A 19,419-nucleotide genomic window follows, 5' to 3' on the forward strand; every position below is an offset into this window, starting at 1 on the left:
GTGCTGTCCCTGCCTGGGACTGGCTGCTGTCAGGACTCACAGCCCATTGCCTGCCACCACTTCGGGGACCTGTGGCATGGTCTCATGGCCTGCTGCCTGCTGCAGCCACTTGGGGATCCACAATGTTTTATTTAAACCATTACAATGTGGCCAAAACTGCCAGGTTCTGCTGCTTACTGGAGCTGGAATATGATCCCCTCAATCAATTAAATCTTCCCCAGATTTCTGTTTTCAATGATTTCCTTCACTGCCTAAGCTTGACTGTCCTGGAACTCGCTCTGTAGACCAGGCTGACCTCAACCCCATAATTCTTTTTCACGAGTTGGAAGTTTAGCTGGGTGGGATCTTGCTCTGAGGTCACCATCCCCTTTATTCCATTTCCTAATCTGTTTATCTCCTTGAACACAGGATTTAGCTCCATTCAGCTTTCTGGTGCTCCTTTTCTTCTCAAATATTTTTCCTTGCTCATCAGCTGCTCCTTTTCATTATATATCTTCATTAGAGCTAACACTAGGGACACCACAGCAGAGTCTATTGAGATTAATCCAAAACTCTTCAGAATTAATCCAAAACTCTTCACTTTAGACTCAGGGCAAAAAGCAGTCACATTCTTTATCAAAATATCACAAGACCAGTTTCTAGACCACATATTAACATTCTTCTCCTCTGAAACTTCTTGATCCAGACACCCACAGTTCAAATTACACTCAGACCACTGTCTTCCATGGTCCATTAAGAGGCACTTAAAGCATTCAACTGCTTTTCTAATCCCATAGTCTATATTCTTTCACACAAAACACAAGGTCCCGTCTGCCACGCAATACCCCAGTCCCTGGCACCAACTTCTGTCTTAGTTAGGGTTTCTATTGCTGTGAAGAGACACCATGACCATACAACTCTTATAAAGAAAAACATTTAATTGTGGTGGCTCGCCTACAGTTTTAGAGGTTTAATTCATTACAGTCATGTCAGGAAGCAAGACAACATGCAGGCAGACATGATACTGGAGAAGGAGCTGAGAGTTCTTACATCTTGACTCACAGGCAACAGGAAGTGATCTGAGACTCTGGGTGAGGTTTGCGAATATATGAGACCTCAAAGCCTAGCCCCCACAGTGGCATACTTTCTCCAACGAACTACCTATGCAAACAAAGTTACATTCTCTAATCCTGCCATTGCCCTTGGGGGCTATTTTCTTTCAAACAAACAGAGTAACCATGAATTTGGATGAGAAAAGAAAGAAAGAAACATCATTATTCCAACTACCCTCTGGTGGAGGTTTGGTTTTTCTCTCCATGATGAGCATGGGCAAACCCCACACTGTTGTACTCACGGCCCTTGACTGTGATGACAAACCCACACCGTGGTACTCACTGCCTGTGATGACAAACCCACACCATGGTACTCACTGCCTGTGATGACAAACCCACACCGTGGTACTCACTGCCTGTGATGACAAACCCACACCGTGGTACTCACTGCCATGACTGTGATGGCAAACCCACACTGTGTATGTATGTACTTGCTGTGACTGTAATTAGTGCCATGGCTGAAAATCATGGGCCAGAACGGGCTGCAGCCATAACTGCCTTAAATTATGCTTCTGCTCAGACATGAGGTTAGCCCCACCCTTTTTCTTGAAGCATATTGATCATTCAGGCACAGATCTACCATCTAACATCTTGGTAACAATATTTCAGTGTTTTTTGTGTCCTTTGTTTAATTGTTGTTCGGTCTTACTCGTTTGCTCCTGAGTCTTTTGGGGGGCCCATTACCCAGCTCCCAAGTAAATACAGGCAGGCTTGTTCTTACTTATGAATGCCCGGCCTTAGCTTGTCTTGCTGCTAGCCAACTTTTCTTCTTTTCTTCCTTTCTTCCTTTCTTCCTTTCTTCCTTTCTTCCTTTCTTCCTTTCTTCCTTTCTTCCTTCCTTCCTTCCTTCCTTCTTCATTATCTCACATGGTCATTTTAATGTTTTTAGTGAGCTTTTAAAATTTTTTTTATTCATTTTATATACCAACCATAGTTGCTCCTCCCACCACTCCTCCTGCTCCCTCTCCTCTCCACCAACTCACCCCAACCACTCCTTCAAATAGGTAAGGCCTCCCATGGGGAGTCAACAAAGCCTGGCACATTAAGATGAGGCAGGACCAAGCCTCCCTTCCGCACTCCCCTGCATTAAGGCTGAGCAAAGCATCCCAAACCATAGGGAATGGGTTCCAAACACCAAGCTCAGGTACCAGGGATAGAGGGCCCAGGGGCCCCTCAAACAGACCAAGCTACACAACTGTTGCCCACATGCAGAGGGCCTAGTTTGGTCCCATGCAGGCTCCACAGCTGTCGGTCTAGAGTTCGTGAGTTCCCACGAGCTTAGTTCAGCTGTCTCTGTAGATTTCTCCATCATGATCTTGATGCCCCCTTACTCACATAACCCCCTTTCCTCTCTTCGACTGAACTCCTGGAGTTCAGCCTTAGCCAGTTTTTCTTAACTTAAATTATCCCATCTACTTTTTGCCTCTGAGCTTTTACCTTTCTCTATTTCTGTGTATCTTTTTTTCCTTCTTACTCCAGGTCTGGCTGTGTGACTGTGTGACTGTGTGGCTGTGTGGCTGTGTGGCTGTGTGGCTGTGTGACTGCGTGACTGTGTGACTGTGTGGCTGTGTGACTGTGTGGCTGTGTGACTGTGTGACTGTGTGGCTGGCTCCTTCTTTTCTCACTCCAATCTTCTCCTCCCAGATTTCTCCTTCTATTTTATTCTCTCTGCCCATCAGTCCCACCTATGCTTTCTCCTGCCTTGCTATTGGCTGTTCAGCTCTTTTTCAGAGACCAATCAGGTGTTTTAGACAGGCAAAGTAACACAGCTTCACAGAGTTAAACAAATGTAACATAAAAGAATACAACACATCTTTGTATCATTAGACAAATATTTCACAGCATAAACAAATGTAACACATCAAAGTTGTCATCTGGTACACATGTGCACCCACACTTACACCAACACATCATATATGAACAGGCACACACATGTACACAAATAACAAATGAAGTACAATTTAAGATTATATAAGAACACTCCTGGAAGTGGGGAATGATGTAACGTGTTTGTGATCCCAGCACTAAGGAAGTAGGATCAGGAGTTAAGGACAGCTGGGGTTATATTTAGTTTGTGGCATGGACTACATGAAAACCTGTCTCTAAAAGCAAAATAAAACCACAACCACCACCATCCACTCCCGAAGCTATGTGTGGTGTGTATCTCAAATCCCAATACTCATGACCCTGAAGACGGAGCATCTGGCATATGAAGTTAGCTGGGCTACATAGACAGAGCTTTTTTTTAAAAAAAAAAAAAAAAAAAGAGGGCTGGAGAGATGGCTCAGTGATTAAGAGCATTGCCTGCTCTTCCAAAGGTCCTGAGTTCAATTCCTGGCAACCACAACCATCTGTAATGAGGTCTGGTGCCCTCTTCTGGTCTGCAGACATACACACAGACAGAATATTGTATGCATAATAAATAAATAAATATTTTTAAAAAAGAGGGAAAAAAGCACAAGAACAACACGATAGAAAGAAAACAAAAACAAAATGTTCCTGAAGAAGTCCCCCTGAGCATCTAAGAACTTCAGAGAGGGCACAGACAAGGTTCAGAGCTATGAAGCCAAAGATAAAGTAGAGGGTGTCAGAGCCATGATTGCAGGGCTTGGAGGTGGCTTCCTCTGAGCTCTCCACCCATTGCCTGGGGGTCCTCAGATCAGCTCCTCTTACTAGGGAGACGTCTAGACTCGTCTGGTTCTCAGAGGCCTTCCGTCTGCAGCCCTGAGCCCTGGCATCTGGCTTCCTGCCTGTCTTCCCACATGCTGGCATCAACTCTAATCCCCCACAGCTCTTAGAGCAACTTGTGTGGGTGGGGAATCTTTAGGAGGCTTTGGCCACTCTGACATCGAGGAGGTATAGGGTTTTGCATCTCCCAAAGCAGAAATTGATGGTGATCTGAACTCAGGATAGTGCCTGTGGGACAGGGGGTGACAGGCAGAGCTGGCGTGATTGCTAGAGTGTGACCTGCTAATGCTCTGGCTGCCTCTCCCTATAGAGATAAAGAGAATGGGAGCCCAGGACTGGGCCCTGAAATCAGGCCTCATAACGCAACACCCACAGCCCATCCTGTCCTCTGTGCTTCTCACTTGGAAAGTCTGTGGTCCCCACTAAGAACCTTTGCTTTTCTCTGATATCGGAAAAACTGCAAGAATCACAGTCCTGCTAGCAAAGACTTCACGGTTTCTCCCCCCAAGGACTTGGGAACCAAGATTTCACATCAACTTGAGGAACAGCTGATCCTTATCGACAAGTACCACAGGGGACTGTGTATCCCCAGCAGAGGGCAGGTGTGAGTCACCTGAACGGAACTGAAAGTATGGGACAGGGGTGGGGTGTGGTGGTAAATTCCTGAGCTGATTTTGTAGTTTTCAATCTCATGATCTAAGAGGTAAACACATCCTTTAGAAATGAAAGGTTTAGCGGCTTAGGATCAGGGTCTGGAGAAGGGGGTGTCTGGAGGCGCCATGTCGGGCCGGGAAGGTGGCAAAAAGAAGCCCCTGAAACAGCCCAAGAAGCAGGCCAAGGAAATGGATGAGGAAGATAAGGCTTTCAAGCAGAAACAAAAAGAGGAGCAGAAGAAACTCGAGGAGCTAAAAGCCAAGGCCGCGGGGAAGGGACCCCTGGCTACAGGTGGAATTAAGAAATCTGGCAAAAAGTAAGCTGTTCCTCATATCTGAGATGATGGTGACCCTCTTCCATTCCTATTTAAACATCTGGATTCCCTGCCATAACATCTTTGCCAACTACAGCTAGAATGAAGTGTTATCCTGGAGCTTGTTAAACATCTGGATCCCCTACTATAACATCATTGCCACCTATAGTTAGAATGAAGTGTTATCCTGGAGCCTGTTGTACATTGTAATAAACTTTTGTAAAAAATAATAATAATAATAATAAATAAATAATACAATGAAAAAAAAAAGAAATGAAAGGTTTCTGTGAAAGCTTGTCCCTGGCCTATCCCTCCAGCCTTAAAGTCCCCACTCCTGGAACAACATATAACCCTTCAGTACCCCTTCTGCTAGTGCTCGTCCTGTTTGTAGACAAAGGCTTATAGTGCCAAATCTGGTGTGGGGTTTGTAGAAAGGGACTTTTCCTGTTGCCAGCTAAACTCCAAAAGCAGTAACTGAGAGGCTTCAGGTACCTAGATTCTGGAAGGAATGTCACTGAGCTGCTGCACAGCCTTCCAAGTGTCAAAGGAGCCCAAACTTGGCCTCGATCCAAAGCCACCATCCTTTCAGCCACATCCAAGAGGCTGGCATAGGTGCTTTTCTTCCTATGGGTCTGGTAGCAGACTGTTGCTCTGAAATAAAACCAATCTCTTGTGACGAGGGATGTAGCTGAATTGGTAGAGTACATGTCCAATACCCTGGGTTTGATCCCCAGCACCACACACACCACCATCACCACCACACACTCACAAAGGCGATAATGGCATATGGCTATAATCCCAGTACTCAGTAAGTGCAGAAAGACCACGGGTTCAAGGTCACCCTAGGCTCAGTACAGTTCAAGCTAGCTTGGGCTAATGGAGACCTGTCTTTAAGTATTTGATATCTAGACCACTAACTTGGTCTACTAGTCAGACTGTACTAGCCAGCCTCATACAGTGGAATGCCTGAGGAAGCTTATTTTATAAAAAGAAAAGTTTTGGGGGGAAGATCAAGGGTCTGTATTAGTTAATTTTATCCAAGGGTTTCCCAGCTGCAATCTCATTATGATGGAGGCTCATGTGTGTGGGAGTACCTACACCATCAAACAAAAAGTCAGAGAGTCTAGGGTACCATAATCCCATCCTCCAGGGATTTTCCATCAGCTCCACTTCCTAAAGCGGTTCCCAAGGGAGCCACCTTTAGGACCAAACAAACCTTCAGTTACAACGGATCCTTAAAGAACATGGGATTAAGTCAAATCCAAACTATAGCACAGTGTGTCACCATGATGGACAGCATCAAGTGATAATCCATCAAGTGATAACCAAAGCTTAAAGCAAGGTTGACCAGAGGCCCACAGGCAGCCTTCATCCAGGCATTTCTCTAGTTTCTGAATGGATAGATAGAATCAACGGTCTCATTGTCATGGAATGCTCCTTGGCTTAAAGAATAAATCCATTAGCTGGGCGGTAGTGGTGCATGTCTTTAATCTCAGCACTTGAGAGGCAACGGCAGGTGGATCTCTCAGTTCAAAGCCAGCCTGATCTACAACATGAATTCCAGGACAGCCAGGGCTATACAGAGAAACCCTGTCTTGGCTGGGGTGGGGTGAGGGCAAGCAAAAGCCAGAGGAATGGACCTCCTGACCAAAGGAGGACATGAAAAGGAAGTTAATTCCTTGACTGTTGAGGTTGGAGGTGATTGGAGCTGTATTTATCCAATTCTTCTACTTGAACATTCAAGTTAGCAATTGTGTCCATACGCCATGAGGGGCACAAACATCCCTGAAGTCGCCTGTGGAATCATTTTAGACACCTCACTTCTGGAGGTGTCTGGAGGCATGGCTCAATGATAGAATTCTTGGTCAAGCATATGTGAGACCCTGGCATCCTGAGGTCCCTAGCAACTCAAACAAAAACAACCTTCAAAACAAACTGCCTTGTTTCTCGAGGCCACGAGGCCAGTCTTGAGAAACCCGCGTCCCAGCTCAGTGACCTCAGACTCCTGAGGAAGTGCGTTTTGAGATGATGCTCTTATTGAAGGTGGAAATGGGGACCCAGCTGACCCCGGAGTGCAAGTGCAAAGCTGGTGTGGCACTGAGGGGCACCAAAGCACTGAACACTAAAGGGTGGGAAAAGCAAACAGCCCTGACATTTGCTGGTGGTCACAAAGCGTTAGGTTAGGAACAAAGAATCTGAAAAGATCATTTTTTTAAAAAGCAGGGTAATTCTAATGAATTCAAAGAAACTTAAAAGTCATGTAATGAAATGTGTGACTCAAATAAACTTCTCGGAGTAATCAAGGACATTCGATCTCTGCCTCAATGGCAGATGTTTTAAAGGAGTCATTGCTTTTTAAACAAAATGAGATAACAGTATGGTTGGTGGTTATGTCAAATGCTTTTCTCTGATTGACACATGACGGATAGAATGTTCTTTGATATTTTGAAGGAATACAGTACAAGAGATGGGGATAAGACAGGAAGGAAGTGTGCTTGGGGGGATGACACTAGAGGAAACACAATTGGCTGAGCTGATAATCGGCTAGGTACTTGAGGATGTCTATATTACTCCTTTGTTGCTGCTGCTTTTATTTTCTTTTGAGGCAGGGTCTCGCTGTGTAGTTCTGGCTGTCCTGGATCTCACTATATAGACCAAGCTGGCCTTGAACTCACAGAGATCTGCCTGCCTCTGCCTCTGCCTCCCAAGTGCTGAGATTAAAGTCGCATGCCACCGTGCCCAGCTATGCATTCCTTCTAACCATTACCTCCTCCATAAAAATAAAAGATAGCTAACATCTGTGATTTACACTGCGGTAATTTAGAGAACATGTCTTAGAGAGGCACTGGAGGGAGCGGAGGACGAGTCGTCTAGTTGTTGACTCTGGAGAGCATGGCATCTACACAGTGGAGCTGGATCCAATCTTCAGCACTTCACTCCTGAGCTCTTGCCCTAAACAGTCCAACTATGTTATGCTGAGTCAGAGCCAATCTGGCCAGGACTGGAAACCCATTATCATATCCCCGTGGCCGGGTTTGGGCTTTGCTCATCAATCACTCATGAATAACCATTTTTTACTGGGTAGTGGTTGGTCTGTCTCCAATGTTTGGTGTGCCATGGACAGTGTGCTATAAGAAAAGAAAGAACAACACGTGTCAACCTGAGGGTCCCTTAGACGGCTCAGCTGGGAGACCTGGTACTGGACACTCGAGAAGCGGTGCCTTCATCAGCTCTGCTTTGGTAGCAGACAGTGGCGAATAACTGTGTCCATGCGTGGCAATGTCTACATGGCGGTGGCAGAGGCTGCCTATTTCTGTCTCGTTTCAGAAATGGCTTGGACAAGCAAGAGATCGGGGACCTGCTTGGCACCGCTCAGTTTTTCTGCCCAGCCATGGTATAAAATGCAGGCTCCTCTCGCATTCCCCTCACCACAGCAGGTCAAGGAATTAGACTGCACCTTTGGGAGGAAGCTTCGGATCACACGAATAATCCTCTTACCGGGCGCAGAGCAGGTGGCTGGCATCAGTAATCCAATTACCTGCACATCCCAAGATAGTAACTATTGCTGTAGTAGAAGATGAGGCCATTGCTGTTGTTTTTCCCTTCTCATAGTTCTCATTTATTCAAGATTTGTATATATTTTATAATTCAACATCCATTCAGTCAGAGTGCATCATCATAGAGTCTGGAGGTGCTTGCCTTCTCTACTACCTGGCCCGTAGCATGTTGGGGAGCTCTCCTGATGGGAAATCCCACCATTCACCTTGAATCAGTTATCTGTTCACTTGACTTTTGTTTTGTTTGCTCTACATAACCCTGGCTGTCGTGGGACTCACTATGTAGACCAGACTAGCCCAGAACTCTCAGAGATCCGCTTGTCTCTGCCTCTCCAGTGCCGGCATTAGAGGTGTGTACCACCAAGCCAACATCACTTGACTTAAAAAAAAAATAGGTACTTAAGTTTTTACTATTTTTCGTGTGTGTGTGTGTGTGTGTGTTCAGGTACCTGTTCAGTTACCAAGGGTTCGGGTACCTGAAGAGGGAGCTAGATCCCTTGGCGCTGGAGTTAAGCCTCTGTGATCCCACGGGATGTTAGCACCGGGAATCAAACTAGGATCTTCTGGAAGAGCAGCCAAGTGCTCTTAGCTGAGTCACCTCTCCAATTGCCACTTAATTTCTTTTTAAACGGGTCCACACTGCTTTGTTTGCTCTTACGACATTTCTGGCAGGTCAGTAAGCACCCTTAAGCATTGTGAACATGGTTTTGGTATATGAAGCACTGGCCTTGTTGGTGTTGTTCAAACGGGAAACTGTAAAAAACAACTAAAATAAACTTTGAAGCTTGAGGCTTAATTAGAGAAATTGAATTACAGAACCAGTGTTGATAACACTTGCTGGTGACTATTGGTACTCCATCCCTTTTCTCTCCATGTCCTCCTAAATGTATGTATATGTTTCAAACTTTTTTGTTTTCATTTTTGTTTTTTTTTTTTTCAAATTAAAACTGGAAACATATCCAAAAAAAGAAAAGAAAATACCTGTAGGAAGAAGGCCAGCATGTTCTGAATATTCATAAAGTCTCCTTCAGTCCAAATGATGTGTTTCTTATATTGATAGCATTTCCAGTGTAACAAGCAGGACATCTGCCTTCATTTGCAGCATTGGATTTTGTAATTCACCTTTTGTTACTGAACTAACAAGTACTTATTTTAGAAAATTACAGAAATATAGAAAAGTATAGATCAGTGAGTAGTCACTAGTTATATCATCCCTGCGAGATTATTTAATGTTTTTCCAATCAAGCAGTACTATATCACAATTGGCCAGCTTCACTTCTCAGTGTGGTATGGTTATTTCTCTGTGTCTATTCTTTTAGGCCTTATTCTTTACTGTTGATGGCCGTAAGTAGCTCACTCTATGAGAGCAACATATTTTATTTAACTAATCTTCTAGTATTTTTAATTCTGTTATAAGTTGACTTAAAAATTAATACCTTCAAACAGCTACAATTTACATCGATAAAATATATATCAAATAAGGCATTGTACCTAACAACTGCAAATTATATATACTTTTTCAAGGGCATAAAGGACTTTAATAAAAGTTGGCCATTTTCTGGGCTATGAAATAGATCTCAATGAATTGGAAAAGCAGTGTCTTATTATTACAAACTAATTAAATGCTCCATAACAAATCATAAATAGAAAGTCTACATGTTTCTAGAATTCATTCAGGGTTGCTAGGCATTGATTCCCAGGTACACATTCTAGGCAAGCTCTTTACCATCAAATTACAGCTTTAAGCTCAGGTCTGCAATACAAACACTTGGGAGGTGGAAGCAAATGCATGGTCATACATAGCAAGTTCAAAGCCAACTTGCACTGAGTAAGATTGTCACAAAACTCAAATAGATCAGCTGAAGAAAACAATGTTCTTCTCCTAGCTGAGCTCCCCTAAGCCACGCCCTGAGCAGAACCCTGGTTGCACTTAGGGATGATGCTAGGGTGCAGAAGCAAGGGAAAGAATGGGCGGTGAAAGCAGGGGAGGTAATAGAGAGCCAGTGAATGTCTCCTGCTGTGGCTGCAGGGATCCTCTCCGAAGTTTGAGGCATGTCCACTGGCATAAACCCTAAGATAGAAAACCAGGGGCCTCTATCCCTAAAATAGTTCTCTGGAAACTTCCATGGAACTGTCTAAAGTGATGAGTGGTTCTCAAGATTCCTAATGCTGGAATCCTGTAGTACAGTTCTGTTGTAGGAGTCTGCTTGTGTGTTCCTGGCTGCCCAGACTCCCGAAATAATCACACAGAAACTATATTATTTACAGTTCTGTTTGGCCAATAGCTTAAGCGTATTTCTGGCTAACTCTTAGATGCCAAACTAACCCATCTCCATTAATCTGTGTATCACCACGTGGTTGTGGCTTACTGGCAATTTCGGAACGTCTGTCTCTGGCAATGGCTCCATGGTTTCTTCTTGACTCCGCCTTCTTTCTTCCAGCATTCAGTTTAGTTCTCCCCACCTAGTTCTACTCTTTTGCCCTATCACAGGCCAAGACAGTTTCTTTATTAACCAATGGTATTCACAGCATGCAAAGGGGAATCCCACATCACAGTTCCTCAGGTTGTGGTGACCCCAACCATAAAGTTATTTTTGTTGCTACTTCTTTTTTTTTTAAGATGTGTGCCACCATGACTGGCTTTACACTTTTTTTAACATTTATTTATTTATTTAGTATGTATACAATATTCTGTCTTTGTGTATCCCTGCAGGCCAGAAGAGGACACCAGACCCCATTACAGATGGCTGTGAGCCATCATGTGGTTGCTGGGAATTGAACTCAGGACCTTTGGAAGAGCAGGCAATGCTCTTAACCTCTGAGCCATTTCTCCAGCCCTTGTTGCTACTTTTTAACTGCAATTTTCTATGCTTATGAATCATAATGTAAATACCTGTGCTTTCTGATGGTCTTAGATGACCCTGTGAAAGGACCTTTTGACCCCCCCAAAAGAGTTGCAACCCTCAGGCTGAGAACCTCTGGCCTAAAGTTTTGAATAATATAAGTGGGTTATATATAAAGCACAATACAGCTACTTGATACCTCAGCCATTGTGACCAAAGTCACTCTAGGGCCTGAAAGGGCAGGAGTCAGAGAAGCCTGGGTAGCACAGCTATAAAAAGTGATTGCATTAGCTCAGAAGAGTCTCTTGGAGTTTTCTGCTCTAGGTTTTACTATAGTCGTGATTGTTTAATAGTCTTTGACGTTTTTTGTGGCTCCATTTCTTCCAAGGCTAAGACACTTGCCTGCAGAGTTGATGATCGCCTTGTCTGGAAGCACTGGCCACACTAGATTTCTGTCCTGATGCATTAGGAGCTTCCGGTTGTAAGGGTCTGAGCAAAAGCTGAAGGAAGACCCCAGACTCAAAGAGTATGTAAGAGCAAAGAGCGTTTATTATACCAGCATGCGTGTGGGGTCGTTCACCGTACAAAATGGCAATGACCCTAAGTGTGCAGGCTCCTTTTAAGCACAGCCAGGGTAATTTTAGAAACAGTTAGATCATCTCAAACATGATTGGTCAAGCAAGCAGCAGTTACATTACTATGTTTTTAATTGACTGAGGTTTTATCTTTGGACATACTTGGGCAAGTTTCAAGGGGGTTGCAGGAACTCTCTTTGAGACATTGTGGGGCTGACTCGGGCCTTGTTTGTGCTCTCGCCCTTTGCTTGATAAATGGCTCAGAGAACTGAAACCTACATTCAGTTGTAAAAGTGGGTAAGTTACAGCCCTTCAGGACATCAGCATAGCCCACCCCACTCACTCTCTCCTAGTTGGGGCAGCACTTGTCACTTCTTTGTCCCTTGCCTTGCAGCCAGGTGTGAGAACCTGTCTGACCTGAGCCTAAGATCTTTCTTGAGATACAGGAGTGAGCCCATCCGTCTCCCCAGTTAGCCCTCACTCTCTGAGCCATAAGGAGCTGCAACCTAATTTAGTATGTGAGCTAACTGGAAGTCTAATTTAGGAGTGCGATGGTTCCTCTTATCTGAAGGGACTCTGTTTCAAGATGTTCCTTGGAAGCCTGAACCTGCTGATTGCACTATCTATGCTGTTTTTTATCTATGCATACCTATGATAAAAGTTAATTTATATTATACACAGTGAGAGATTAGTAATAGCCTGTAATAAACTTGAAAATTGTAACCACACATATTAAAAATATTTTAAAATGTATCATTTGGTTCAGAATTCAACTCAGTGATAGAATGTAGGCTTATCATTGGGGGAGCTATATGAATTTATATCCCACACTATAAAACATTAGAAGTTTAGCTGGGCAGTGGTGATGCATACATTTAATTCCAGCACTTGGTGAGTTCAAGGCCAGCCTGATCTACAGAGCAAGTTTCAGGACATCCAGAACTGTAACAGAGAAACCTTGTCTCAAAACAAAACAAAACAAATAAAATAAAATAAATAAATAAATTTAAAATACACATACGATTTCTAATTTGGGGGCATTTTTTAGTTAATATTTTGGGATTCCAGTTGACAGTGTAACTTCAAATAAAAAGGGACCATTGTTACTTTTATGCAGGCCAATCACAACTCTGGCTAATAACAGATAGCAAACTAACAGGATCATATTTGAATAAAGCAGACTCTGGGTTGTGGCAAGGGCACCTCGCCTGACCCTGCTGTCCATCCAGTTCTCTGAACCTACTCTGCTTCCGAGGGTTGCCTGAGTCACTGAGATCTGAGAAATTTAATCTGCCTTAAATTTTCCTTTCCCCTCTCAAGGGCACACGCTCCCTCCCTCTCTCCACTCTTATCTTAAGGGCTTCCTCAGGAATCCCAGTCTCCCTGGGAGGAATGAGAGTTAATGATGGAGACACTGAGAACAACGCATTCCCAGCTTCAGATCAGTTTCAAGAGTTGCTTACCCCACTGGGAAAAAGAAAGGCATAGGAGCTGAACCTTGAGCTACGATGAGTCCAAAGGTCACTTAAAACAGCATGACCACAGCTGTTCTGTTGTGTGTGTTCACCTGTTAAATGGGCTCTTGGTGGGATACCTATCTATAAACTCACTTCCAACTTCAGTATTCTTGGAATCTGACCTCAGTGACCCGGGAGCAAATGAACTCATTCTGGGGAGAAGTCATAGATCCCACAGATGTGACTCTAATTCTTTAGGGGTAAACAATATATTAAATAATAGGTGTTGTGGTAAAAATAAAACGCTGCAGCCCCGAGTGACCTGTGGGAGCCGAGTGGTAGGTGAGAGTGAGAGACAGAGACAGCCATGTAGAGAAAGTGGGTGTTTATTTAGCAGGTTATGGAAGGGAAAGGGGTTAAGTGGAGAAGGGAGAAGAGCAGAGAGAGAGGCGGGGGGGGGGGAGTGAGGAGAAGGGAGAGAGGCAGAAGCTGCCTCTTAGGGAGAGAGCTGGAAAGGAAAGAATCAGGCTGGAAGCAGAAGGAAGATCTGCTTGCCTCAGCAGATGGGGGGGGAGAGGGTGGGGCTTGTCTCTTAAAGGGACAGGACAGACCATTACATTCCCATCTCTTTTTTATAATAAAAAGGCAAGAGGTTAGGCACAACAGGTTAAAGGAATTGATACAGTGGATTCTCAAGATTGCTTCCTGCTTATTTGTGGGTGTCATCTTGGGGGAGGAAACTTGAGAAAGCTAGGTGCTGTTCACATCCTGGGGTCGCTGGTCTCTTTGCCCCTGTCTGGTGTTTGTGGTATAGGAATGTCTGGTGTCTCTTACACCTGTTTAAGGTATGGGCAGAACAGAGGACAAAGTTGAGTTTAGGAAAAAAAAAATTTTAGAACCAGGAAACTGAGAGGGATGTATCTGACCTGTTTAAGGTGGATCCCTCAATTCGACTCCCTGGAACTCACAAGAGTTTTTTGTGTTTGTAAAAACATAAGATTTAAACAGCAGCATATTTATATCAGAATGACTATGACAGATATTTTTGCATAATGAAAAGTATCTTTAAGACTATGAAAGGCAGCGTGAGAGAGAAATTTGATAGTGTGTACTTGTCCTCACACCTTTATAACTTTCAGGTACACACCTTAATAACTTGTATTTGTATTTTACTGAAATTTGTTCGGTGAGGTTGTCCTTTTAAACTGATAAAAACCTCTCAGCTGTCAAAGTGCGTCAGAGATCTTTGAGAGAGATAAAATTTTACTTGAGTTATTGATTAACAAACAACAGAGAACTTACTTGGTTGGCAGCTAGAGCTACTCCTCAGGGTCCTCCATGGTTGCTAAGGGTCGTATTTTTCTTTTGCTATTTAGTGCAGGGCCTGCCAGGCTTAGAAGGTCTTGGGGGTTAAGAAATCTATAGGAGGGGGCTGGAGAGATGGCTCAGTGGTTAAGAGCATTGCCTGCTCTTCCAAAGGTCCTGAGTTCAATTCCCAGCAACCACATGGTGGCTCACAACCATCTGTAATGAGGTCTGGTGCCCTCTTCTGGCCTGCAGACATACACACAGACAGAATATTGTATACGTAATAAATAAATAAATAAATAAATAAATAAATAAATAAATAAATAAATAAGAAATCTATAGGAATACAAGCCTACCTTGACCTGAGCAGCTAGGCTGTCAATTCCAGTGATTCTGTCCACTGTCTGGAGATCTTCAGTTTAGATGAAAGGCAGTTTTACCCAGTGGTCAGTACTTGGCAGTTGAAGTGAATTGAGGATGTACGTTGTTTTGTGCCTATTTGTCTTCTTTGGAGGAAATAGAGTGCTGCTGCTAGGAACCAACCTGTCTCTTTTTGTTATGAAAAGTTTTTAATAATTAAATATTTAAATGCCATATTCTCCAAATCTCTGAGCAGTTGAGGGCTATTTACCGGGTATAGATAAATTATGACTATGATATAGAATCTACCTGGAGAGCTGGGTCCGAGCTTGACTGTACTGGCTCTCAACTTAACAGGTAAGATTTACACTCGTAAAAAGGCAGAAAGAAGAAAAAAACTGCTTGCAATAGAAGGTTAACAGCAGAACTGACAATAATAGAGAATAGCTTAATAAATTTTAAATCAGGGTTGGATTAAATATACTGTATTTTTGTAAGAGACTTTAAAGTACATACCAGTTTAAAACATGAGACTTACTGTTTTGTTAGTCTGAAATGAGATATAATGGGCAGACAAGTATAACATTTAATAGTAAACATGGGTGTATTTAAGTTACATGTATGGCCGGGCGGTGGTGGTGCACGCCTTTAACCCCAGCACGCGGAGGCAGAGGCAGAGGCAGGCGGATCTCTGTGAGTTCGAGACCAGCCTGGTCTACAAGAGCTAGTTCCAGGACAGGCTCCAAAGCTATAGAGAAACCCTGTCTCGAAAAACCAAAAAAAAAAAAAAAAAAAAAAAAAAAATAAGTTACATGTATGTACACACACAAAGTGAACAGGAATTGGGTAAAGTGGATGCTCTTGGTGGGCCCTACCAAAGACATGCCACTGCACAAAACACACATGTAACAGAGTCAGAAAGAAGAATTTAGAGAAAGACAAAAGTAAACCAGGGAACCAGGCAAGGTTTACCTCAGTAAAGATGGCAGGACTTGGTCATCTGACCTTGCTCTCAGTTAATATGGCAGTGAAGTCACTTGACCTCAGTTAAGATGGTAGTAAGATCACCTGACCTCAGTCAAAATGGCGGTAGTCACATGTTGTGTTAAAAAGCCATGTTTTTTTTTTTTTTTTTTTTTTTTTTTTTTTTTAAGCCGTGGGAGTTTTAAACATAATAACAAGAGAGACCTAGAGGCGTGATTCGCCCTGTTGCTGAGCCGCTGCCCCACAAGCCATGGCGGGGAGCAAAGGCTGAAACTGCAAATAGCTGCTTCCTGGATCTGACCAATCTTGTAGGTTTTACAGGCGGGTGGCTGATAGTTTGAGGGTTTGTGCCGTAGCTGAAAATGTGAAAACCCACGAAAACAGCAGACAAACACTACAAGGCCCATAGGAGGATGTCTCCTCTCTACAGGCTGGGTCTTAATGAAACAGCGACACCACAAAGCCTAATGGAAAAGGTCTTTTCTCTACAGACAGAATGTGGATGAAGGCTAACTGGCTCAAGGTCCAGGTGAGGAGGAAGCCAGAGGCTAGAGGCTGCTCCAAGCTGTCTCTCATAGCGGGAGCCACTCACTAGTGGGAAGAAGGAGAAGAAGAAGGAGAAGGAGAAAGAAAAATCCAAGGGACCCCGGGTCCCAAACCAAATGCACCACACAGCGTGTGCAGCGCTAATGCGGGAGGACCAGCCCTGGGTGGTCCGATCATGTTTTTAGCAACTTGGGAAGCAACCAGAGATTACTGTCAGTGAAAGGCTCAACCAAAGCCATGAAGGCTGTGGTTGGGGGCTGGAAAGGAAAATCTCACCACCGAAGCCACTGGTGTGCATAGAGGTTGGTACTGAGGCAGATACAGTGCAGAGCTGTTGTCAAGAAACCTGGTTCCCGAGCCCACACGTCCTCAGGCAGCCCATTTGTGGTTGGGAGGGAACATGGAGAGAGCCTGGCCCAGTCATGAGCACCAAATATTATGATAAAAGTCAAATGCCACAGGTCTCCTAGTGGCTGCAGAGGGCAGCAGGCCACAAGAAGCTGCCGTGGTAAAGCACTGCAGTTCCCTGTGGCCTGCGGACCACGAGGGCCAGCGGGTCCCAGGATGGAAACTGCAAGGTGGGTGAGAGACAGAGACGTGCCATGGAGAGAAAGTGGGTATTTATTTTGTGAGTTATGGAGGGAAAGGGAATGGGGGGAAGGGGAGAAGAGAGAAGAGCAGAGAGAGAGGCAGGGAGACAGAGAGAGAGAGAGAGAGAGAGAGAGAGAGAGAGAGAGAGAGAGAGAGAGAGAGAGAGAGAGAGAAACAGAGGGGAGGAAGGGGAGAAGTTGGGAGAAGGGAGAGAGACAGAAGCTGCCTCTTAGGGAGAGAGCTGGAAAAGAAAGACTCAGGCTGAAAGCGAGAGGAAGATCTGCTTGCCACAGTGGACAGGGAAGGGAGACAGACCAATACAATAAGTAAGTAACCTATTTATTTCAACCACTCATCTGTATAAATTCTCTCTCTCTCTCTCTCTCTCTCTCTCTCTCTCTCTCTCTCTCTGTGTGTGTGTGTGGGGGGGGGTGTGTGTGTGCTGTGTTCTTTGATCAGTTGCCACTGCTTCTTTCTCCACACAGCTCTGTTGATGTCCACTGCTGAGATTTCTCCCATACCTGCCCCTAACAGTGAGGCAATGCCTCCAATAGGCCCTGCTGGCTGTCTTAACCCCAGACCTCAATTTTGCAAACAGCCTTTCTCAAAGTCTCTTCAAACTGCATACATGAGCTCACAACCTTTCCCCTGTCAGGAAATGAATACAGTGCCTTATATTTAACTCTGTTCCTTCTCTGAGCAGCAGCCTAAATAGCCTGTGGGAGTGGTCATGACCTTCCCGGGGAGGGGTCAGCACTTGACGGGCTTTTCCAGAGGTAGAGTCTGGACTAAGGCAACTCCCAGGCCAGGGGCTGGGGCGATGCTTCCAATCATCCCAGGTTCCTTGGATACAGGGGTGTCAGAGGCCTGGGATCTCACTTTTGACCAAACTCTTTCAAAAACACAGAGGTAAGTATGCTAGGCAGTGGTGGCTCATGCCTGTAATCCCAGCACTCAGGAGGCAGAGACAGGAGGATCTCTGTGAGTTCGAGGCCAGCCTGGTCTACAGTGCAGATTCCAGTACAGCCAAGACTACACAGAGAAACCCTGTCTCAGAAAACAAACAAACTACAAACAAATACAGTATGTAAAGTTTCGTGAAATTTTTATGGTTAAAGCGCAAAGGAAATAATAAATAATAATTGCATTGATGGAAAAAGTAGATAAACAGGTGCAAAGTGGGGAAATTTCTTCTATAGACCAGGTGCTGTCTGATGACACCGCATACTGGGCTTGATAGAAACTAGTGACCAATAAAGTGGGAACCGGAACCCCATATTTGCTCCTGTCCCAGTAGGCGTAGGCTCTGATTTACCTCCGAGTGTGTGCATGCTCGCAGGTACTTCCATGTTTTCTGAGGACTGGGATCTTGTCCAGTGCACAGGCACGCGAAAGCACCAAGTCCCCCACTGCAGTCTCACGGACTACGGTTTGAAAGGGCAGCCAACACTTTTACCTGCTAAGTCATCTCACCAGCCCTCCTCCAGGGACTGTTGCTGCCAGCTCCGCCTTCTACACAATATGAAGGCTATTGAGTCTGGGATAAGAAGCATAAGAAGCAATCCTCTGAGATCAGTCTCATAGGCTGGCCACCAATCAGGGACCAAAGTGGAGACAGACTCTGAGTATACAGAAGGGGAGGTCTGCCCAGTGCTGCTCTGTGGGTGATTAAACAATTGTATTGAGACTACCTGTGTTGGGGATCTCCCCTGGAGCTGTCCTCTCCAAACTCTGCCCTCGTGGTTTCTCCTTTTTCCCCTGGGACCAACCAGAAACTTTTTTTTCATGTGTATGAGTGTCTTGATTAATGATTGATATGGAAGGGTCCAGCCTGTTGTCCTGGGTGACATAAGAAAGCAAATTGAACACAGCTACAAATAAACAAGCCAGTCGGTAGCATTTCCCTGTGACACACTGCACTCCTCAGCTAAGTCAACAAAGGCGTGCAGAAATCAAGAATTCCTTTGAGGATTTGCAGCCCTGGGAGTTGGCAGGATTATATTATCTGCCTGCTGTCTCTTTTCCCACACAGCTCCTAGCCTTGGGTCACCCTTAAGGACTTCATGTCTTAGCTCTACAAGCCAGGGACCATCTGCTTCATGGTCAAGTGGTGGACTCTGGAGGATTCCACCCACAGGAGCATCCCACCCATGGAGGGTCCTCAGTCCACCCAAATGAGGACTACACACAGCTCCAAAAAGGGAAAGGCAGAGAAGAGACTGGAGCATCCCTTCCCACATCCAAGCCTTCTCCAGACAGCATACAAGTGACCTTACTAAACCTCTTCTCTGGATGAGACCCACACAATGGAGAGAAGTAACTCCCCAAAGTTGTATTCTGACCTCCACACCATGACACATATGCATCACACACACACACACACACACACACCAAAATATAATACAAGGGGCAAATAAACATGAGACCTTGGGGAGGTTCAAGTCATCAGTAA

At 44.6% G+C, this 19,419-nt stretch overlaps 1 protein-coding gene across 1 annotated transcript; it reads left to right on the top strand.

Annotated features, from left to right (window-relative positions):
* Positions 1-4,520: 4,520 nt before the first annotated feature.
* Positions 4,521-4,974, top strand: LOC130875054 (translation machinery-associated protein 7). The gene has a single exon (XM_057770690.1). It carries the CDS (start codon positions 4,559-4,561, stop codon positions 4,751-4,753), a length of 195 nt encoding a protein of 64 aa, XP_057626673.1. The 5' UTR covers positions 4,521-4,558; the 3' UTR covers positions 4,754-4,974.
* The last annotated feature ends 14,445 nt before the right edge of the window (positions 4,975-19,419 follow it).

This window comes from Chionomys nivalis, chromosome 5 (genome assembly GCF_950005125.1).
Source record: "Chionomys nivalis chromosome 5, mChiNiv1.1, whole genome shotgun sequence".
NCBI lineage: Eukaryota > Metazoa > Chordata > Mammalia > Rodentia > Cricetidae > Chionomys > Chionomys nivalis.